This window comes from Sus scrofa, chromosome 5 (genome assembly GCF_000003025.6).
Source record: "Sus scrofa isolate TJ Tabasco breed Duroc chromosome 5, Sscrofa11.1, whole genome shotgun sequence".
In the NCBI taxonomy this organism is placed as follows: Eukaryota; Metazoa; Chordata; class Mammalia; order Artiodactyla; family Suidae; genus Sus; species Sus scrofa.
The window spans coordinates 62424442-62448927 of NC_010447.5; the positions used below are offsets into that span (position 1 = coordinate 62424442).

Genomic DNA, 24486 nt, shown 5'->3' on the forward strand with positions numbered 1-24486 from the left:
AGCCTGGGAACCTCCATATGCCGCAGGAGTGGCCCAAGAAATGGCAAAAAGACAAAAAAAAGAGATCAGTGGTAAAATGTGGAGCAAGTTAGGAGACTTGCACTAGTAGAGGCAAACGTGTTTTAGACTAGAATTTTGGTAGATAAAACAGAGGAAAGTGAGTCTATTGAAGATATATTTTGACTTGCTGCTAAACTTTAGGCTGGAAGTCGCAGAAAGGGAGAAACCAAAGATGAATCCACATGTTTTGGCCTCAGCAACGGGTTTAATGGAGGCACCAGTTACTGAGAGGAAAGGTACTGGAAAGAGAAGAGGAATCAGATGTTTACTTTTGAACATGTTGAATCTGAGGTGCCTGGGTGACTTCGGTAGAGAATCAGAGTAAGCCATTATAAATACGATTCTGAATCAGAAGAGAGCAGTTAAGGATCGTTTGCAATGAAAATTGTTTGACAGGGAGATTTTAAATATTGTCTAAATAGCGTATTTAGATCCCTAAGGCAAGGCGAGATCCCTTTGGAGAGAATGTGACTTGAGAAGAGAGGAAGTCAGAGGACCCAACTTTGAGACACAGGGAGGTTTAAGTGTCAGGAAAACAAATAGTAAAGGATTCTGAAAATGATTGCCAGAATCAAAGACGTGTGGGGTATTGAAATCCAAGTGACAAAATTGCTTCAGGAAGGAGTTCAAGAACAGAGTGGGCAACTATGTCAGCTGCTTCTGAAAGACAGAATAAAATGAGAACGGAGAATTGGCCACTGAGGTCGGCAACGTGGAGATCACAGATAACTGACAAGTGGAGATAAAACCTGTTGGGAGTGGGTTTTATGAAATATGAGGAAAAGAAGAAATGGAAGTCATAAGTTTGGACAAATAGTGAGAGATTTGTGGAAAGGGGAACCCAAAAATGGGGTGGTAGATAGACCGCTATGCATAGTCAAGATTTTTGTTTTTTTGGCAGAAGAAATATATATTTATATGCTGGTGAGAAAAATGAAATTGAAAGGAGAAGTTTTATGGTGTAGTAGAGAGAAGAAAATAAATTTAGTAATGAAGTTTTTAAGTGTGCCAAAAAGAATAAGTTCAGTTTTTTTAATTTTTTTCAATTAAAAAAAATAAAAGAGTTCCCTTTGTGGTGCAGTGGAAATGAATCCGACTAGTATCCATGAGGATGTGGGTTCAATCCTTGCCCTCACTCAGTGGGTCAGGGATCCGGTATTGCCATGAGCTGTGGTGTAGGTCATAGACGTGGCTTGGATCCCACGTTGCTGTGTCTGTGGTGTAGGCTGGCAGCTGTCGCTCCAATTCAACCACTAGCCTGAGAACTTCTATATGCAAAGGGTGTTGACCTAAAAAGCAAAGATAAAAATGAAAAAATTAAATGATGGCTTGAATTTAGATGCACACACGTTCATCCAGTGCAACACAGGAGAAGACAGAGTACACAGGTACAGATGCTGAGGAGCTGGTAGCTTCAGTATTGAGGGAAGATGATGAGAAATTTCACTTTTGATCACTTCCATTCTTTCTCAGTGAAATAAGAAGCAATATCATCAGTTTAAAGAAAAGGAAAAAGCATTGATTACAAAAACAATGACCTGGGAGAGAAGGATATGGCAGCCCTGCATGGAGGCTGTGTTTGTACAGACTGTCCTCAGGAATTCAAAGTGAGATCTGTCAGTGTGCTCACATGTTTTTCACCAGCCACATTTTTAATTTTGATGCCAGTGAAGGTAAACTCCCCAATGGCAGAAACATAGGTTTTTGTTAGCCACAGAACAGTATCTGGTACAAAGTATGCATTAAAATATATGTGGGCTGACTAAATAGTATCCATCCTCTCCACTTGACTGCTTTGCTTGCCGAAATACACTCACTATTCAATGCAAAGCCTGGTTCATATAGGCTTAAATATTGACTGAAATGGATGAAAGACTCAATTAATCAATCTCTATTTTTCCTTAACTTGTGAAATTTATACCCAACTCCCTACTGAAAAGCTTCACTCAATATCTCAACATATCTAAGACTCTACCTCATGGTTCCCCAACATCTCTTACTGCAAGACCATCCATACATTTGCCCTAGTGAGAAACCTGTAGTCATCCTCTATTTATCACCTCTAAAATGGAAAAATCCATAACTATTTCATAAATATTTGAGTAAAAACAAGTAAATCAAAGTAATGTGCTTAGCACAATGCCTAGAATATAGTGCCTATAAATATTAGCTATTATCAGATTTCAATGATCTAAGATACACATCTTTTCACATCTCTTACAATCTATAGTGTATCATAATTTAATTAGATGAGTTTTTATCCTTTAAGAAAAAAAGATAAATGTATTAGATAATGGTGTCTTTTATCAATAGTGTATCAGTCAAGATAAAATGCAGTAATATAATCCTTCTCTCCAATATGCTCATCAAATATTAAGCTAATAATCAAGTCATGTCCAGTATGCTTCAAATCCAAATTTATCTCCCTCTTCACATTGTTGCAACATTACTTTAGGTCTTCGTTTTCTCTGTCTATTGAGAATGCATTGTGCGTTTGTCTGTGTATAATCTAGGAATCCCTCTGGCAATAAATAACAGAAAAACAACTAGCAATTGCTAAATAAACAGGGAAGAAGGCCATAGGTTGACATTCCAAGGTTGACACAATTATGCAATAATACTGGCAGAGACCAAGGCCCTTTCTATCTTTTGGACTTGCTTAGCATGCAGACCTTGATCCTACTGCTCGTTGCTTTGTCAACTCAAGAAGCCATTGAAACCTCCGGCATTACGTCCATTTTCCATGCAGGAAGAATAAATAAGAACATTCGGTGATGTGCCAATTTAACTTTCTCTTTTTATTAAGAAAGCAAAAGTTATCCATAAACCTTACCCAGAAGTTTTCCCTTTATATGTCACTCGCTAGACTAGATCAAATAGTTACCCACAGTTTGAGGGTGGCGAAGGAGGATGCTGTGTGAGTAGTTAAGCCACAGAGAATCATCTGCCATAGTTTGGCAAATATCCTCTCAATTTTTGAGACTTAGTTCAAGAGGTACATCTTGAGAGTTCCTGTTGTGGCTCAGTGATAATGAATCTGACTAGCATCCATGAGGACACAGGTTCAATCCCTGGACTTGTTCAGTGGGTTAACAGTCCAGCATTGCCATGAGCTGTGGTGGGTTGCAGAGGCAGCTTGGATCCCACATTGCTGTGGCTGTGGCGTAGGCTGGCAACTATAGCTCCAATTCAACTCCAAGCCTGGGAACTTCCTATGCCACAGGTGCAGCCCCAAAAAGACAAAAAAAAAAAAAAAAAAAGTTACATCTTATCTATTTACTTTTGTTGGTTCATTTATGTTTATCATTTATTTAGCACCTAGTACATACCAGGTATGGCTGTGGGCACCAGGGATTCAACAATGAGCAAAATCCTTTTCCTTGTGAAACTTCTATCCCAGCCTTGAGACTCTGAACAATATTTTTATTTCCAGTAATTTATCTTAAAACTACTCTGCAAAGACAGACTTGCCCATTGAAGCAATCAATAGAAAACAAAAGTTGATTATTGATATGGTATTGATTAATTATAATATGTATATATAAAGTAGTGATTTCAAAAAATATATCTCAACATAGATATTTATGCTGAAGTGGGAGGTTATCTCCAATATATATAGTAATAGAAAAAAACTGCACACCAAAATTCATAGTATAGTAAAATCACAATTTTTAAATAAAATCCATCCTAAAATTCATTTGGAATCTTGAGGGACTCTGAATAATCAAACAATTTTGAGAAAAAAAATGAAGTTGGAGGATTCACACTTCTTGTTTTCAGGACATTCCAAAGCTACAGTTACCAAAATCGTGTGGTACTTGCATAAAAACAGAAAAATAGATCAGTGCGAGAGAATAAGAGAGCCCAGAAACAATCCATATACAATCTTCAACAGCAGTGGCAAGACCATTCAATGGTGAAAACATAGTCTCGTCAACCAACGGTGCTGGGAAAATTGGATAGCCACATTCAAAAGAGTTATTCTGGACCTTATCTTACACCATGAGCAAAAATTAACTCAAAATGGATTTTAAAAAACACATGTATGACCTAAAAGTATAAAATTCCCAGAAGAAGGAGTTCCCTATAGTGTTGTGGGTTAAGGATGTGACATTGTCAATGGCCCAGATCACTATTGTGGCCAGGGTTTGCTCCCTGGCCTGGGAAACTGCACACACTATGGACACAGCCAAAAAAAAAAAAAAAAAAAAAAGCAACCTCCCAGAAGAAAACAGAGGACGTAAGCTTTATGGCATTGGCTGATTGGATGCACCAAAGATTTCTATGCTACCATAAGCACAGGCAACAAAAGCAAAAATACATGATTGGGACGACATCAAACTTAAAAACTATTGTATATCAAAGAATACAATTAACAGAGTGAAAATACAACCTATGGAATGTGAGTAATATCCATAATATATAAAGAACTCCTACAACTCATCAGCAAATAATCAAATAACCGGATTTTTTTTAATGAGCAAAGGACTTGAATAGGCATCTTTCCCAAAGATGATATACGAATAGCCAATAAGCATATGAAAGGATGTTCAGCATCACTAATCATCAGATAAATGCAAATTAAAACCACAGTGAGGAGTTCCCGTCGTGGCGCAGTGGTTAACGAATCTGACTAGGAACCATGAGGTTTCCGGTTCGATCCCTGCCCTTGCTCAGTGGGTTAACAATCCGGTGTTGCCATGAGCTATGGTGTAGGTCGCAGACGCAGCTTGGATCCTGCGCTGCTGTAGCTCTGGCATAGGCCGGTGGCTACAGCTCCGATTCGACCCCTAGCCTGGGAACCTCCACATGCCACAGGAGCGGCCCAAGAAATGGCAAAAAGACAAAAAAAATTTAAAAGTTTAAAAAAAAAAAAAACCACAGTGAGATATTATGTCACACTCAATAGGCTAGCTACTACAAAAAAAAAAAAAAACAAGATATGGAAAAATCACTATGCATGCACGATTGGTGGGAATGTAAAACAGTGCAGCTGCTGTGGAAAACTAGTTTTCACTTAAGAGACTCACCAGATGAAATAACATTCTTATTTTGGAAAACGAAATCATTGAAATATTAAATGCCTGTGGCTAATAATAATCTCCAAAATCCTCACACGTATTTGCTCCTAACAGTCAGGCTTACATGCTTACTCAGAATCATTGTGGTATACTGCCAAATCTGTTTTTCAGTTGCATTACTACAATTACAAATTAAATAGTAAGAAATTGCATAATCTGGAGTTCTAGTAAGAAACTTTATAATCTGGAGTCCCCCTTGCGGCTCAGTGTGTTAAGAACCCAAATAGTACACGTGAGGATGCAGGTTTAATCCCTGGCCTCACTCAGTGGGTTAAGGATCTGGCATTGCTGTGAGCTGTGGTGTAGGCCGTGGATGTGTCTCGGATCCCGTGTTGCTGTGGCTATGGTATAGACAAGCAGCTGCAACTCCCATTTGACCCCTAGCCTGAGAACTTGCATATGCCTCAGGTGTGGCTCTTAAAAAAAAAAAAAAAATTACAAGAAAAAAAAATGGAGTTCACGTTGTGGCACAGTGGAAACAAATCGGCCTAGTAACCATGAGGTTTCTGGTTCGATCCCTGGCTTTGCTCAGTAGGTTAAGGATCAGCGTTGCCGTGAGCTGCGGCGTAAGTCACAGACATGGCTTGGATCCTGCATCACTGTGGCTGTGATATAGGCTGGCAGCTACATCTCTGATTCGACCCCTAGCTTGAGGACCTCCATAGGCCGTGAGTGCAGCCCAACACACACACACACACACACACACACACACACACACACACACTACATAATCTAATAAAATATAAATATGAAAAATCTTGGTTTTTAATCTAAAAATTAGGTTGAAGTCATTAGAAAGACTCAAATGAAGTTAATATTTTAAAATGCCATTGATTAGACCGAGAGAAATTAACTATACATTTTAAAGAAAAAGGTGAAGAATTTAAGAAGATTCATAAATCCAGTTGCTTCACAAAAAGAGAGAGACTGAAACAAGAAACATGATGTATAGACATGTGATTTATGCAAGACAGATACACTCAAGATGTAATCAGGTCGTTTAAGCTCCATTTGTAAAATTAAGTCACAAAACATTTATACCAAAACCAAGAAACAATCAATTTATTTCATCTAATAAAAATGAACATTTTTTTACTTTCTAATAAAAAATAAAATGTGTGAGTGACATCACAAGATGGCAGGATAGGAAGCCCCAGTCTCACAGAAATAACCATGCACAAATAAAAATGTCTTTGCAGGGGAGAGCTCCAGGATCCAGGTGGAAAGCTCTAACACACAGCAGTGGCGTCCAAGGGAAAAGCTCCTTAGAGAAGGCAGGCCCATACCTGGGCAGCAGACCCACTGACTGTGGACCTGGCTATAGATCTAGATAGGCAACTAAGTGAAATTCCAAAAATAAAACATGAACAAATAAGATGTTCAATAAAGAAACAGGAACTATTTTTAAAAGAACCAAACAAAAATCTTGGAATCTAATGAATACAAAAGTATAATAACCAAACTGAAAGTTCGAGATAACTTCAAAGGTAAAATCAATCAAGCAAAAGACCGAATCAGCAAATTCAAAAACACATCATTTGAAATTACCCAGTAAGTGGAGTTCCCGTCGTGGTGCAGCAGAAACAAACCTGACTGGAACTGTGAGGTTGCAGGTTCATCCCTAGCCTCACTCAGTGGGTTAAGGATCCTATGCTGCTGTGGCTGTGGTGTAGGCCGGCCGCTACAGCTCCAATTCAATTCAACCCCTAGCCTGGGAACTTCCATATGCCGCAGATGTGACCCTAAAAAGCAAAGAAAAAGAAAAAGAAAGAAAGAATTACCCAGGAAGGGGAACAAGAAGAGAAAAAGAGTAGAAAAGAGTGAAGAAAGGCTATGTGACTTATGGAACCTTATAAAGCAAAACAATATACACATGATGAGAATCCCAGGAGAAGAGAAAGAGAAAGGGGCTTTAAAGAAATAATGACAGGAGTTCCCATCATGGCTCAGCAATAACGAACCCAACTAGTATCCACGAGGACTCGGGTTTGATCCCTGGCCTCACTCAGTGGGTCAGGGACCTGGATGCCGTGAGCTGTGGTGTAGGTCCCAGACACAGCTCAGATCCCACGTTGCTGTGACTGTGGTGTAGACCAGCAGCTGCAGCTCCAATTCAACCCCTAGCCTGGGAACTTCCATATAGCACAGATGCGGCCCTAACTGAAAGAAAAAAAGAAAAAGAAAGAACGACAGAAATTTTTCCTAATCTAGGGAGGAAAAGTATATCCAGATTTATGGAGCCCCCAATCCCTCATAGGTTTACTCCAAAGAGATGTACACAGAAATATATTATAATTACACTGTCAAAAGTCAAAGACAAAGATCTTGAAAACAGTAAGAAAAAAGTGACTTGTCGCATACAAGGAGGACTGTCATCAATTTCTCAGCAGAAACTTTGGTGACCAGGAGGAGAAGGGTGACATATTCAAAGTACTGGGGAAAAAAAAATGCCTGCAAAGAAGACTTTACCCAGAAAAACTGTCTAAAACTAAGAATAAAGGATAAATAAAAACTTTCCCAGACAAAAAAATAAATAAATAATCTGAGGGAGTTCATCATCATTAGACCTGCCTTATAAGAAGTACGAAGAGAGTTCAAGTTCAAATAAAAAGATGCTCAGCAGCAACATACAAGTTATGAAAATATAAATGTCATCACTAAAGGTAAATATGAAGTCAGAGAGTACTGCAATGCTGTAAGAGGGGCACCTAAATCACTTTTAATGCTAGTATATATATATATACTAAAAGAAGAAGTAATAGAGTAACTATAGCCAGAGATTTCTTAATAGAAACACAATAAGAAAGAAGTAAAACCTATCGACTGCATAATGTGTGAATGGGATTCAAGTATAGAGCCTGTGATTGCAGTTAAGTTGTTATTAGGGTAAAACAGACTGCTCTAACTCTAAAACGTTTAATGCAAGCCCCATGGTAACCACAACAACAAAAATATATATAGTGGGTATAAAGAGAGAAAGATAAATGAATCCAAATATCCCACCACAAACAAATCATCAAACCACAAAGACAACAAGAGAGGAACAAGAAACCTACATAATATAATAAACAAAATGGCCAGAGTATGTCCTTACCTATCAGTGATTACTTTAAATGTAAATGAACTAAGTTCTTCAATCAAAAGCCATAGAGTGGTTGAATGGGGAAGACCATTCTGTATACTGTCTACAAAAGACTCACTTGAGATTTAAGGTGATACAAAGGCTAAAGTTAAGGGGTGGAGAAAGTTGCATGCAAATAGGAATCAAAACACAGCAGAGTTGGCTGTATGTCAGACAAAATGGATTTTAAGTTAAAAACCATCTCAAGAGACAAAGAAGGTCATTATAAAATGATGGTGTCAACTCACAGTGCAAGGAGACAATTATAAATATATGTGCATCCAACATCAGAGCACCTAAATACATAAAGCAACATTGAATTCTACTGTCTGCAGTAAATTGCTTAAGTCAGGAACTAATTTCTCTGCATCACAACATAGTAAAATAGATTGTGAATATAGAAACCTAGAAGAACTAGTGGATTTTAATTTAAAAAATAAAACACTAGGAGTTCCCATCATGGCGCAGTGGAAATGAATCCAACTAGGAGCTATGAGGCTTCGGGTTCAATCCCTGGCCTCGCTCAGTGGGTTAAGGATCCAGTGTTGCCGTGAGCCGTGGTGTAGGCGGCAGACGCGGCTTGGATCTGGCATTGCTGTGGCTGTGATGTAGGCTGGCAGCTGTAGCTCTGATTCCACCCCTAGCCTGGGAAGCCCCATATTCCACAGGTCTGGGCCTAAAAAGCAAAAAAAATAAAAATTAAAAAATTATAAGTAAAAAAATTAAAACACTAAAATTTTGAGAAACTATGGCAAGCACATTGTTTAGAAACAACCTGAAGATATGCAATGCTTTTATCTCTATACTTTCAAATATTTCCCTCGTTAAAAATTAGAAGAGGCATTAATGAAATAGCACAAATGAGAAACACTCTGATCTTTGAGAACATCTCAGTAGCGTCATGTTGCCTCAACTCCAAGTTTGCCCAAGATATTTCTGCACAGGTAAAGCAAGTATGCTGTCTGATAGAGGGAATGTGGCATGCCAGTAACTGAGTTTCCTGCTTCTGAAAGTGGTTAATATGTAACCAGCTAAAAATGTCCTTCATTATCATTTATTAGGAACTATCTGTATCCTCTGTGCAACAAGTGGTGCCATTAGAGAAGCTACATTCAATCCCTGATAAACACTACAGCAACATAGGGGAAATTTTTTTCTATTCATTTTTATTAAGACCCATATACTTCCTAATCATAGAGTTCCCGTCATGGCTCAGTGGTTAACGAACCCAACTAGTATTCATAGGACGAGGGTTCGATCCCTGGCATGTCACAGTGGGTTAAGGATCTGGCGTTGCTGTGAACTGCAGCAACAGATCCCACGGTTGCTGGGCTGTGGTGTAGGCTGGCAGCTATAGTCTCGATTCAACCCTTAGCCTGGGAACTTCCGTATGCTGAGGGTGTGACCCTTAAAAAAGACAAAAGAAAAAAAAATCCAAAGCATATACTTCCTAATCTTATTTATTTTCTCAACTCCCAAATGATATTCTTTTGTTCTAAATGGCTTTTTCCTGCATTTTGCTCCCTTATTTTCTTTTTCATAAACAGCCTTCTTTCCTTCCCTTAACTTCTTCTTTTCTCTTACCCCCTTACCTCTGCTTTCTAGCAGTAATTATTTACTAAAAATATCAAAATTGTATAGAGCTTGTCAAAGGTGTGTGCAATCATTTCCATCAAGAGCTTGTTATGCAGGTAACCTAACTTCCTTTTGATGGATGCTGTCCTATATCAAAACCCAGGGCAGAGAGATGAACCCAGACCTCTTCCTCAGTCATTAAGATTCAAAATGCACATATTAATTTTGACCGGTATGGTAAGTTTTATAGTTTTTAAAACCCTGGCGTAGAGCATCTTGTGTAAAAATACCCCCTTGGAACTTATGGCACAGATATTACTAATCCCATATTTACTGGTGAGGAGGCTCTGAGGCTCAGAGCAGATAAATGAGTCATCCAGGACCATGTAATGAGTCAGAACTAAGACTCAGGGGTCCTGACCACTGATAGTAGTAAGGAAAGAAATTATATTAGGATACAAGTTTTACTGCTCAAACAAGGATATCTCACAATGGGAAGGCTTTCAAATAGGAGAAAGTTTTTTTTTTCTTACATGAAAGTCCAAGCCAAAATGTCTTTTGGATAATTCAGGGACCCGGTCTGTGCCTTGCTTGTCATTCTTCCTCCCTTTTCACATGGCTTTCATCTACCTACAACTGACACTGTGACCACAGTCATCAGGTCCACATTCCAGCCAGTGGTAAGGAAGAAAAGGGAGGCCCTGAACCTAACCCTTCCTTTTTAAGTCATGAACTGAGAGTTGCATACATCACTTCCACCCGCACTCCAACTGCCAGAACTTAGCCATGTACCATTCCTCAAAGGAGAAGAAAGTAAAAGTATTCAGGGAAGCAGTGTGTGCCCAGTGAACACTTTGGTGCTCTTTTATTAAAGACAGAGTTGGAGAAGGGGGTAATAGGTCACAACCAAAAGTTTCTGCTGCGTGTATGTGAAACAGATGTTTCCAAGATCAATAATTTCACTTATTCTGTTTGCTATACTATTTTCTGTTTTATTATAACCTATTACATTTTTTTCAATCTTGATCATGGCTCACAGATCATGATATTGTTACTCACCATAGATGGTGACCCCCCATTTGAAAAACATTGCTTTGGCACTCCCTTCATGGCTCAGCGTTAAGAAATCTGACTAGTATCCATGAGGATTCGGGTTCAATCCTTGGCCTCACTCAGTGGGTTAAGGATCTGGTGTTGCCCTGAGCTGTAGTGTAGGTCACAGATGTGGCTCGGATCTGGCATTGCTGTGGCTGTGGTGTAGGCCGGAGAATACAGCTGATTCAGCCCCTAGCCTGGGAACCTCTGTATGCTGCATGCGCAGCCCTAGAAAGATCCCCCCCCAAAAAAAAAGAAAGAGAGAGAGAGAGAGAAAGAGAGAAAGGAAGGGAGGAAGGAAAGAAGGAAAGGAGGGAGGGAGGAGAAAAGAAAAACATTACTTTAAGACTGATATGTCTAATATGGTAACCAGCCACCATATAGGCTACTGAGCCTTTGAAAGGTGGCTGATCTAAATTTACATTTGTTGTTAAGTATAAAATCCACACCGTATTTCGAAAACTTAGTAATAAAAAAAGTAAAGTATCTCATTAACAATTTTTATAGTTATTAAATGTTGAATGATAATATGTTGGCAATACTGAAGTAAGAAAATTATATTATTAAAATAATTTACTCTTTTTCTTTTTGTTTTTTAATATAGCTAATGGAAAATGTAAAGTTACATAGGAGGCTCACCTCATATTTCCCTTAGACCACACTGCTCTAAGCTCTACATGCAAATATTAAACTCTGTATGAATACTACTACTTGAATATCCCACAAACACTTTCTAAAACTAGAGTTTTTGGAGTTCCCGTCATGGTGCAGCGGAAATGAATCCGACTAGGAACCATGAGGTTGCAGGTTTGATCCCTGGCCTTGCTCAGTGGGTTAAGGATCCAGCATTGCCATGAGCTTGGATTGGCAGATGCGGCTTGGATCTGGCATTGCTGTGGCTCTGGTGTAGACCAGCAGCTGTAGCTCCTCTGATTAGACCCCTAGCCTGGGAACTTCCATATGCCTCAGATGTGGCCCTAAAAAGACAAAAGACAAAAAAATAAAATAAAATAAAACTAGACTCTTTATCTTCCCAATCCTCAGCCCTCTGTCCTCCTTCTGTTTCACCCTGTTTCCTCTGTTTTACCTAATCAGATAAAGGCAACACAAGTCACTCAGTAACCAGCCATGAAAATTAAAAAGCACATTCTCCTTGGAGTTCCCATTGTGGCTCAGTGGTTAGTGAATCCGACTAGTATCCACAAGGACATGGGTTCAATCCTTGGCCTTGCTCAGTGGGTTAAGTATCCGGCGTTGCTCTGAGCTGTGGTGTAGGTCACAGATGCAGCTCAGATCCCAAGTTGCTGTGGCTGCGGCATAGGCCGGCAGCTACAGCTCTGATTCAACCCCTAGCCTGGGAACCTCCATGTGCCTCGGGTGTGGCCCTAAAAAGACAAAAGACAAAAAAAAATAAATTAATTAATTAATTAATTTAAAAAATCTGTCAACATTTTTTTAATCTCACTAAGAACACCCTATCTCAAAATACCATCATTTCTCACCATTTTAATTGTGCCTGCTGCACACCTCCTTCTAATCAGTCTTCCAAATTTCAGTAAGAGTGACCTTTCCAAGAAACAAATCTGGGGAATTCACTTCATTGATTACTCCCAAAATACCCTATAGTGAGGCCAACAAGTTCTTTTTTATTTGAAGTAAGCTTGCCTCACCACTTTTTAAGTGTACAGGTATTTTTTGCCATACCAAACATTTCATTTTACTGCATGTGTCATGATTGTTTTTTGCTACCTGTGCCTTTGATTATGTCATTCCTTATGTGTTTAGAATGTACTTCGCATCTCCTTTTTTCCTCTGGCTAACCACTACTCACACTCTAGAACTTAATTTATATATTACCTTTCCTTAGATTTTCTTTCCAAGGCCCAAGTTTTAATTGCGTGCCCCTCTCATGTGCTCCTGGAGCATCCTGAACTTTTCCAACAATAACGTTTGGCTACTGTATTTGTATTGCTTATTTGTCTGCTTTCACACCCAGAAAAATGTGCAATCTGTTTCTACATATTTCATCATCCCATCTCCATGATTTTGCATGGTATCTAGAGTAACTAGGCTCAATAAGTACTTATAAAACAATCATATAGTTGCATGATGAATGAATAGATGAATGGATGAATATATGTATGGATGGATGCATGGATAAAATTGTTAGTATGATTAAAGATTGGAAGGGAGTTGCATATTTACAAGGCAGTAACAAAATCCAGTTATGGAGTAGACGGCAAAGGCAACTGAGATCTTCGTTATGCAAGTATGTCAAAGCTTGTTTTTTAAGGTCCTGCTAGTTCTCCTTTCATCTTTTCATTTTCTTAATACAGGAAAATATTTCTGTTATCATTCTTCCAGAGCCGGGCTCTTCATCTGCAATCCAGTAATACCCCCAAGGTCAAAAAGCTTTTCTTTTAATCCAATATCATTTCCGTAGAGGGCTACGAAATTCTGAAATCAGTTCAACATTTGAGGTAGACGTATCTGATGGAGGACTTGCAGGCAGACAGACTTGCCATGACAGACTTGCCATCTATTTTGAGCCTGTCCAGTGTTGCTTAAATTATAGCCTTCCCCACAAACGATTCATGCAAGAGATGTGAGGGAAGCCATAAAAGGCATGATGGGGAAGTAGAAGGAGGGAGTAAGAGAGAGAAGGGGTTGACAAGCCGATTAGCTGCTTTACGGTAAAATCCAGAGAAAGTGAGCACTAATGGGAATGTGGATTTTATCCCTCCAGGAATCCTATTTAGCCCGCTAGGAATTAACCTTGACTGTAATTAGGTCCCTGAGAGCAGTGACCCTTCCAGAGAATGTTCAGAGACCTCTATTTTGTTTAGACACCTTGTGTGGGTGGAACTTCCTGTTTACACAGAGGGCAGCATAAAGCCTAGTTGCTCTGAGGAATGTTTGGGACCAGATCAATTGCAGGGAATAAGGTACAATACAGTCTGGTCTCCTCCGGTTGCCTTCTCCCTGCAGCATGGAGAGGAACAAACTCCTCCATCCAAGTCTTACTCTCCTTCTTCTGCTCTTCCTGCCTACAGATGCCTCAGTCTCTGGAAAACCGTGAGTGTCGCATAAAGTTCCTTTCCTTTATTTCAGAGTCTCTTTAAATTATTCATTTGTCTTTCCTATGAAACTGTGACCTTCTCATTTCTAAGGTCTCTTCCCACAGTGAGATTTTATAAATCTAGTTTATTCAATCTTCTCTTATTTGTAACCATTTTTCTCCAACTCTCCGGATCTCCGAATCTCTGGATCTCCGAATTTTCTGGGAATGTATGAAGACATTCAAAAGGGCATTGGAAATTGTCACTTGTAAAGGAATCCCTTTTCAGAGCCTCATATCCATCCTGATCTGCTCGAGATCATGCTATTTACTCTTTCTTATGCCCTCTTTCTAACTGCCCATCTTCCACTTTGAAAGAGAAAGACAGACCTCTCCCCCAGTCAGACGTTATCATAGAGCATTGTCCTGGAGGATAAAAATCTCTAGGGCACCAAAGAAAGGAGCAATTTGAAATATTGATGTTGGTGTGGAGAAAGCAAAGGCCTCTTATGACAGGGGAGAAGATCTTTTTGCAGAAAAAGATTCTTTGCTTCAACAAAATTGAAGGAGAATCTAAGGGGAACACCAGCCGATAGATGATTAGAAGCAATTCTTGATCATAAAACACTGGGTGATTTTTTCAGAAGGAGTTACAAGGACTGGTAAAAATGATATAATTGTTTCATCTGTCACTGATTTACTTTTATGTGAACAGTTTTTCATGGCACATATAGCTACACAAACCAAAAATAGCAACAGAGTTCATGTTAGACCTTGTTTAATTCTTGCAATAAGAATAACCATCCATGGATACATAGAAACAGCTCATCATTTTCATTAATATTATGTGCTTCAAAAGTATTTTGATTTTATATATCTGCATCATAATTTGTAATATATTTATTTGGTTTTGCTCAGCTGTACACTAGTAAGACTTTTGAAAATAATTCAATCCAGAAGAAAATGTTTAACATTTACAACTTTACATTAAATTTAAAAATAGTCAAAGCTAAATTTATCTACTCATATACGATATTACATATTTGTGTGTAGGTGTGGGTGCATATATACATATATATGTAAATAAAGAAGAGTGATCCATAAAATATTTTGAAACATAAAAATCTTGGTATAAACGTGTGTAGCAAGAGACATGAAAATTCAAATCCAAGGAGGAAAAGGGGGAAAAGAGGCTAAATTTCTAATCATTACAAAAAGAACACTTTGGAGTATTTTTTACATAAACCATGCTGTGTATCTTATCACTATGACATTTAAGATTCACAGATGTATAAAAGAATAATGTAAGTTTTAACTTAAAATATCATCAAAAAATACATTTTGTTTTTGTTTAAATTCATATTTAAAAAAGGAGACGTTTACTTGAAAATATGTAAGGAGTGGATAGAGTCTAAAAATTATTTTAGGAATTCTGTGAGCAAAAATGTTTTGAAACTGCAGGGTCCATAAATATGTATGAGGATATTGGGAAAGTTTCTCTTCTGCTCATGAGTTACCAGGACCCCAGATTCAATCTCCAGAAGACCATTCTTGAGCCCACCGTTTTTTGTCTAAAGCATGTGTTGAAAGGCAAATATTTAATATGCAAACATCCAGGGTTAGGCAACACACTAGGATTTCATGAGTTGCTCAACCCACTGAGACTTTAAACCAAGGATTCCCTTAAAGCTGCAGATTCCATATCTTTAAAGTGGAAAGCAAATATTTGCCACACCCTTTTCACAGGCTTGTTGAGTGAAAAGTTCTGTAAAGTAATTGGCTTTTGTAGTGTCCCACAGGAGAACTCATTTGTTTTTTCCAGCTGCCCTAATGGGAAACTGATGTATGGCATGAATAAATATAATTAGCATATTTTTATTTGAATTCAGATGCTCACTTATCTGGGTTCCTTCGAGGAGGTTGGGGGGGAATACTTGCAAATGTTAGTCTCTCCGAGGCTCACTTCAATTAAATGTTCACTGCCATGGCACTGACAATAGAAAAGAGGCTAATTCTCAGGCCTGCCATTCAACGGCAGAGATCAATTTCATGCTAATCAATATGTCTTCTCTTGGCATAGAACTAAGGATAGTAACAAGAGCTTCGGTGGGAAATAGTGCAGCTATTAAGAGTGACTTGCCAGAGTTCCTGTGGTGGCTCAGTGGTTAACAAATCTGACTAGGAATCATGAGGTTGTGGGTTCGATCCCTGCCCTTGCTCAGTGGGTTAAAGGATCCGGTGTTGCCGTGAGCTGTGGTATAGTTTGCATATGTGGCTTGGATCCTGTGTTGCTGTGGCTGTGGTGTAGGCCAGCGGCTACAGCTCCGATTCGACCCCTAGCCTGGGAACCTCCATGTGCCGCAGGAGCGGCCCAAGAAATGGCAAAAAGACCAGAAAAAAAAAAAAAAAGAGTGCCTTGCCTCCTCTACTCTTCTCTAACTGGGCTCGCCCATTCCCAGGCAATACCTGGTGCTGGTCCCCTCCCTGCTCCACACTGGGACCCCTGAGAAGGGCTGCCTCCTTCTGAGCCATCTGAATGAGACAGTCACTGTAAGCGCCTCCTTGGAGTCCCTCAGAGAGAACAGGAGCCTCTTCACCAACATACTGGCCGAGAAGGACTTATTCAACTGTGTCTCCTTCACAGTAAGTATGGATGTTTGATCTAACATACTAGGTCTTACCGGTTAGGAATATAGGGATCTAGGATTCAGCCAAGGCTTTGAGAGGCTGGCAAGGACTTCAGGAGGGAATCTAAATGGAGTGACACAGTGTAGGAATTAAGAAGCCATTCCTGGAGTTCCCATCATGGCACAGCAGAAACACATCCGACTATGAACCATGAAATTTCAGGTTCAGTCCCTGGCCTTGATCACTGGGTTAAGGATCTGGCCATGAGTTGTTGTGTAGGTTGCAGACGCAGCTCGGATCCCACGTTGCTGTGACTGTGGTGTAGGCTGGCAGCTGTAGCTCCCCTTAGACCCTAGTCTGGGAACCTCCATATGCAGTGGATGCAGCCCTAAAAAACAAACCAAAAAAAAGCAAAAATAAATTAAAAAAAAAAGCCATTCATGAATTTCCAACCATGGTAGACAAATATTTATAGAGATATTAAAAATCAACTTAATTATCAGAAAAAATTCCTATTAGCCAGAAGAAAAAAAAAGAAATCAGTATGCACTAGACAAAGGGAAAGCATGACTTCTCCAAATTAAAATGAAAGAAATACTAATAAAGCAAACTAGGCCAATATTCAACATAAGCCCCAGTGATAGACTGATGGGAACACATTATCCCATTCTCTTTCTAAGAATGAAACTGTAGAAATCCCCAGGAGTGACTATCCAGTATCTTTTCAGAGTTGCCCATACGTAAATTGCTTACAGTCTGCAGCCAGCAAAACAGGGCAATTTTCTTTCCCATAGCCTTGAAAGATGTGTCTGCTGTGTTATTTCAGCACATACCGTCAGTTTGGTAAAGTTCAGTGTATAACTGAATCAAAATTACATTGGCGGAGTTCCTATTGTGGCTCAGCGGATTAAGAACCCAACTCGTATCCATGAGGATGCAGGTTTGATCTCTGGTCTTGCTCAGTGGGTTAAGGATCTGGTGCTGCCATAAGCTGTGCGTAGGTCACAGATGTGGCTTGGATCCGTTCTTGCCACAGCTGTGGTGTAGGCCAACATCTACAGCTTGGATTCGACCCCTAGCCTGGAAACTTTCATATGCCGTGGGTGTGGCCCTAGAAAGAAAAAAATTAAAAAAAAAAAAAAAAAAAAAAAGCTGCACTGGCTAATCTGTAAGGAGGTGTCACTTATGACTTCTCTTTTTTGGGGGGAGGGGGCTTTTTTTCAGGGCCACACCCACGGCATATGGAGGTTCACAGGCTAGGAGTCCAATCAGAACTACAGCTGCCGACCTACACCACAGCCACAGCAACGCCAGATTCAAGCCGCGTCTGTGACCTACACCACAGCTCATGTCAATGCCAGATCCTTAACCCACTGAGCAAGGCCAGGGGACGAACCCGCAATCTCATGGTTCCTAGTCCAATTCGTTTCCACTGCACCACGACAGGAACTCCTGTGATCTCTCTTTCTGATGCATTTTCCTTCATCGTGTGTTCCATCTTAATATCATAAATAATACAAGTCCTTCTGTCCATAAATTCTGTCCCTGCCAACTTTCGCTGGTGAGAAAGAGAGAGTGAAATTAAGGAAAAAGGACAAGACCCCCAGAGAGAAGCAGGACAGGGGATGGAGAGGAAACTTCAGAAACGGGGTTCTCAGGATCTCTCCTACGTTTCAGGTCCCAAGATCTTCATCCCATGAGGAAGTCATGTTCCTCACTGTCCAGGTGAAAGGAGCAACCCAAGAATTCAAGAAGCGGACCACAGTGTTGGTGAAAAATGAAGAGAGTCTGGCCTTTGTCCAGACAGACAAACCCATCTACAAACCGGAGCAGACAGGTACCAAGAGGCCTATAATCCCAACAGCATCAAAAAAGAAAAATCTTGGGAGTTCCCGTCATGGCGCAGGGGAAACGAATCCGATTAGGAATCATGAGGTTTTAGTTTGGACCCCTGGCCTTGCTCAGTGGGTTAAGAATCCGTGTTGCCGTGAGCTGTGGTGTAGGTCGCAGACGTGGCTCGGATGTGGCATTGCTGTGGCTGTGTCGTAGGCCAGCAGCTGTAGCTCTGATTCCACCCCTAGCCTGGGAACCTCCATATGCTTCAGGAGCGGCCCAAGAAATGGCAAAAAGACGAAAAAAAAAAAAAAAAAAGAAAGAAAGAAAGATTTTCCTCCCCCTCATAGCCCCCAAAGGATTGCTGGTTCCTTAATAGCTTGTAGGCCTGGCTTAAGGTTTCTGAGACTCATAGAAAACATTTATGTTTCAGTGATGTTTCGTGTTGTCTTGTTGGATGAAAACTTTCACCCCCTGAATAAATTGGTAAGTATATATATATATATATATATATTTTTTTTTTTTTGGGGGGGGGGGTACCTTTTCTAAAGCCACACTCGCGGCATATGGAGAGTCCCAGGCTAGGGGTCTAATCGGAGCTATAGCCGCCAGCCTACACCAGAGCCACAGCAACGCCGGATTCTTAACCCACTGAGCAAGGCCAGGGATCCAACCCGCAACCTCATGGTTCCTAGTCAGATTCGTTAACCACTGAGCCACCACAGGAACTTCAGTAAGTCTCTTAATATCTATTTTGAATTATTATTTATCAATATAAACAGTCTGGGAGCAGGTTTTTGCTCTTGGAGGAGGACCAGGGAGAGGAAGAATCTGATATTGATAACAGTATTTTCAGCCATCACCAAAGTGCAAGACCCTCCTTTAAAACAGTATCCTGGAACAAGAGAGTAGTTCATTCTTTTTGGTACTGGCACTCAATCGGCTGTCATACAATTAAACTTCCTCTTCCGAAAATTCTTAATTGGGCAAATTAGAAAGATATACTAAAAAATAAATAAACTATCAAAAAAAAAAAAAAAAAAACCTGTTCAGGGAGTTCCTGTTGTGGCTCAGCGGAAACGAATCCCACTAGGATCCATGAGGATGCAGATTTGATCCCTGGCCTTGCTCAGTGGGTTAAGGATCTGGCATAGCCATGAGCTGTGCTGTAGGTTACAGAGGTGGCTCAAATCCCGCGTTCCTGTGGCTGTGGCATAGGCTGGCAGCTGTAGCTCTGATTCACCCCTAGCCTGGGAACCTCCGTATGCCACAGGTGTAGCCCTAAAAAGCACGCACACACACACACACTGTTCAAATAACTTCTCAAAGATTTAACAGTTTTGTAAACATACTACCAGCACCTCTCCTATAAGAGAAGAGTGTAATCAGTGTTTGTTCTTCAAGACTGACACCTGATTAACACCTTTCAAGATTAATGCAGGACTAATGAAACCAAAGTCCTAATTTTGCTCCCCAAATTCTATTCCTCCTCCACATTTTCTTATCTTAAAAAGAGGAAAATTTCAATGAAAAGCCAGGGCCTCTGTTTACTATAGCCCTCCCATCTTCCTTTTCCCCCCTCTTAAAAGTGGTCTGCTTCCCATGCCCTGGGGGCAGCAGGGTGGGGCTTGCATCAAGACTGCAGACACCGAGTTGCAATTCTGGCCTGATCCTGATTAAACCCATCTTTGCTAGGTGGGGGAGGGAAAGAGGACATTTTTTCCTGCAGCTCCTAAAGCAGAAGATTAAGGCATAATCCTTGTTTTGTCTCTTTCTCTCACATACATACCCTTTCATCAGAAAATCATGTTAGCTTAAAATATATCCAGATTATGTTTTACTACCTCAATTACTACAATCTTGCCCTGCCCAATATCACCTCTAAACAAAACTGCTGCAATAGCCTTGAAATTGGTCTCCTGGTTCCTACTTACACTCTTCTACCTAAAATCAAATACCCCATCCATTACTCCACCACCTTAACTCTACTTCTTTTTTTTTTTTTTTTTTTTTTTTGGCTGCACCTGCAGTATGTGGAAGTTCCTTGTCCAGGTATCAAACCTGTGCCACCACAGGGAACTGAGCCCCTTCAGGGATGACACCGGATCTTTAACCCACTGTACCACAAGGGAACTCCAACTCTGCTTAATTTTCATTTCTTAACATTTACCACTACCTAATATACATCTCAAATATATATATATCAAATATATAAATACATGTGTCTCAAAAATATATGTCAAACATATCTCAAATACATATTGATATATATCAAAAACATGTATCTCATATGTGTATGTATCTCATGTATCCATCCCTATTAGGATGTAAGCTCCATGACAACAGATATATTGTTCTTTTGTGCTTTGCTGTATTCATAGCACCTACAATGATACATAGCACATGGCAAGCACTTAATAAATATTAGTTATAAAAATGAATAAGTGTTGATAGTAGAAGAGCCATTCCCATTCCTCCCTATTCTTAGAACTACCTAAGACTTCTGTGACCCACCTTAATATTTGGAAGTGAACCTGGTTAAATAGTTCCTTAAGTGTTTATTTCTCAATCTGTGAAATAGCATGGCCACAGGAATGTTCTTCACTGGGATGCTGTAAGCATATCATATTAATAAATCCCATTCCTAAAGAATGGCACGTATGCATTTGCAGCTGACAATGCAGTAAATACTTAACATTATTTATCAATTGCTTGTAATAGATTAATTAAAAGTTCTGCCAAACTTTATCGGGAATCCATCTGTGTCTTACTAGAGATAAAGTTATTCTTCATAAAGCTGGCTTGCTTCTCAATCAGAAAACAAAACTCCTTTCTCTTTTGTCTTTCAGATTCCGCTAGTGTATGTGGAGGTAAGCAACATGAACCATTGAATCATCAGACATAAAGTAATACACTTAGGGGAAGTGTTCTTATGTGAGTCACTCTCACACTATTTCAAAAATTCATTATTAAGGGAGAAGCCTTCAAATTCATATAACACGAGATGGTTCTAAATCCTCTCCCTTCCCCACCCCTCACCTCATCTTCGCAGATAACACAGGAGTCCCCATCCATTCCCTTTATTGTCTCTAATATTCAAGGGTATTTTGTAAATTACAATTACTCTGTCTCTAGGACCCCAAAGGAAATCGCATCATGCAATGGCAGCACCTCCAAGTAGAGAATGGCCTCAAGCAACTGAGCTTCCCCCTCTCCTCAGAGCCCTTTCAGGGCTCCTACAAGGTGGTGGTACAGCAGGAATCAGGTGAAACGGCAGAGCATCCCTTCACCGTGGAGGAATTCGGTATGGATTATGAAAAATCATAGAATGTTTTTCCTATTTAAACTTCCAGGGCCTAGAATTTGAGGGTATTTGGAACCTTTCTGTTTCCTATGGGTAAAACTGGGCTTGGAGTGGAACCAATTATATCTAAATTCATGCAGACCATCAGTGATTTGTGAAAAGGACTTCACATAGCTTTTTTTGTAGCAATTATTAATCTCCAAAAAAAAAAATGCAAGACATTCGTATTCTAATGGCGTCTTTCATCATTCATTAAGGTTACACTGATCCATCTTTCAAGCAGGATCTCCTTTTGAGCAAAAGTGGATATATTGGAAAGGAGGGCTACTGTTTCAGAGCCCTAAAATATTAATAGGGAGTTGTTACTGAGAACCTGGAAATACCAGTTCCCCCAAAGTTGGAACCCTATCACCAGCTTTCTTTATCTCCAATCAACAGTGCTTCCTAAGTTTGAAGTACAAGTGAGGACACCACAGATAATCACCATCTTGGAAAAAGCAGTGAATGTGTCGGTGTGTGGCCTGTGAGTTCATACTTTTAAAAAAATCTTTAGTGGGGAGGGGATTATTTGAAGGAGCCTCACCACTTAGGATATTTTGCCTTGGTTAAGAGCAGTGCAGCCCAAATACCTCACATACCTGGGAACATCCCCATCTCTAGAATTTCCTCTCCTGTTGCTTTTCTGTTTTCCTTCTTATTTTCTTTCATGTCCTGACCAACATAATGATTATGGAGCAGGCAATTCTTCCTAGAGAGGCTATGTTACTCGGATTGATTTTGAAAGCAATAAAACTGCACGTGTGGACACGTGTGCACACACACATACACACACAAATGAGATAGTGTTGGAGGGCAGTGACTTTCCTTCACCGGGTTATAGAGAAAATCCAGTCATCAACAGATCATTTATCCAACCTTGCAGACAGTGGAAAAGTAGCTGAGATTCAGAATTTGTAGAGATAGGCATATTACAGAAATCTTCTCTAACTCATCCATCTTCCTAAGGCATGGCACGTAGTTCTCTGCCCTGCCATTTCATGGAGGAAAGTGGGCATGGTCTCTCAGATTGGTCCTTTCCAACCTTGACAATTCATGGTTCTAGGATTTTATGCTCCCATCTCCAGTGGCCCAGCAGTAGCAGTAACAGAAAGAACAGGCAGAGTGAAGAAACTAGTTCTGCCTAAAGACCACATGTGTCACGCACCACTGTTCTGCTGGTCGTGACCCGAGCACTGTCTCAGAGTAAGGCCACCAAGCTCTTGATCCCAAGTAGCTAGTAAACCAATACTCTTGAAAATAGAGATATAGAGGATATTTTAATAGGGAAAGACAGTGATATTCTTAAAAACACAGGAATGATCAATGACATATTTTTGGCACAATCCCAGTTTTGTAAAAAGTAAACAAAATTCTACACACACAGCTACACATAGGGAGAGGAAGATGGAAGGAGAGACGCCATCACATCAGTAGTTTATACTCCAAGGTAGAATTGAGAGCACTTGTTTCTTCTCTTTGTTTTGTTTTGTTGGTATTGTTTTTCCTCTCTTTAAGAGCTGGGGTAGCTTTGTCAGTAAGCAAAATATTCTTTAAAAGATGAAACTGGGAGTTCCCATTGTGGCTCAGCAGGTTAAGAACCTGACATAGTCCCCATGAGAATGCAGGTTCAAGCTCTGGCCTTGCTGAGTGGATTAAGGATCCAGAGTTGCCACGAGCTGTGGCACAGCAGATGTGGCTCGGATCTGGGGATCTGGCGTTGCTGTGGCTGTGGCATAGGCCTGCAGCATGAGCTCCAATTCAACCTCTAGTCCGGGAATTTCCATATGCCGCCCATGCGGCTGTAAAAATAAATAAATTACTTAAATAATCACACTGACACTGAAAGATTAAGAAAAAAGATGCAGTAAAAGAAGACTATAGTAAATTTCAGCAGGTAACTTTGGAAATTTCTAAAAGAGAAGTGTCATTACTTAATTTACCTGCCCTCAACATGGCATGAGCCCTGCAGAAATTAGAGAAAAGTACAGAGCGTAGAACTCTATTATGGCTAAAGGGGGGCTGTAGACCAGTAGAAAATGAGTATGTCCAGGGTCTGATTTGATTCATTTGGCAACGTTCTTTGACAGATACACTTATGGGAAGCCTGTCCCAGGACATGTGACCATAAGCATCTGCAGAAAGTACAGCAACCCTTCTACCTGCTTTGGTGGAGAGTCTCAAGCTATCTGCGAGAAGTTCAGTGGGGAGGTATGTGGGAAACTCTTCCTTCCAGGGACTAACCACCAAGACACTTTTGATGACCAGCAAGTTACATGCAACAGAGAACTAACTCAGAAAGAGACCAATCCATAAGAGAATTCTATGCTAGCTATAGTAGGTTTGTTTGTTTGTTTGTTTGTTTGTTTTAAAATCAGTTACTTAGCACAATAGAATTATTTCTTGTCATTGCCCATTGTGGGTGTTCTTGATGCACCAAGCACCCATAATGGTGGACGTTAAACCATCTCTAGAACCTCATATCCAAAGCTGCCTTGGGTATCCAATGGCATAAAGGAAGGGTATATATATACATTTTAACCACCTTGGCTGGGAAGGGTATCAGTTTTTCTTTTTATGAAAAAGGGCTTGTCGCTTCTACAAACAAGAGCTTGTCACGTGGTCCTGCCTAGATGCCAGGGTGGTAGGAAACACAGTTCCCAGATGGGCAAGCTGCTTCCCAGCTACAGCTGTG

The 24486-nt window shown here is 40.1% G+C and overlaps 1 protein-coding gene across 2 annotated transcripts in view; it reads left to right on the forward strand.

The window, feature by feature from the left end:
• Positions 1 to 24486, forward strand: part of A2M (alpha-2-macroglobulin) — a 76763-nt gene that overhangs the window by 17514 nt on the left and 34763 nt on the right. Inside the window, exons 1-8 of one of the 2 annotated variants that reach the window (XM_013988396.2) lie at positions 13583 to 14007; positions 16450 to 16633; positions 18296 to 18455; positions 18885 to 18937; positions 21301 to 21321; positions 21587 to 21755; positions 22194 to 22278; positions 23882 to 24002. In XM_013988396.2, coding sequence (XP_013843850.2) covers positions 13922 to 14007; positions 16450 to 16633; positions 18296 to 18455; positions 18885 to 18937; positions 21301 to 21321; positions 21587 to 21755; positions 22194 to 22278; positions 23882 to 24002 — 879 coding nt within the window. In that variant the 5' untranslated portion in view covers positions 13583 to 13921. Of the gene's footprint in view, positions 1 to 13582; positions 14008 to 16449; positions 16634 to 18295; positions 18456 to 18884; positions 18938 to 21300; positions 21322 to 21586; positions 21756 to 22193; positions 22279 to 23881; positions 24003 to 24486 lie in introns of those variants that run through there. The other variant, XM_021092376.1, reaches the window with a different exon arrangement.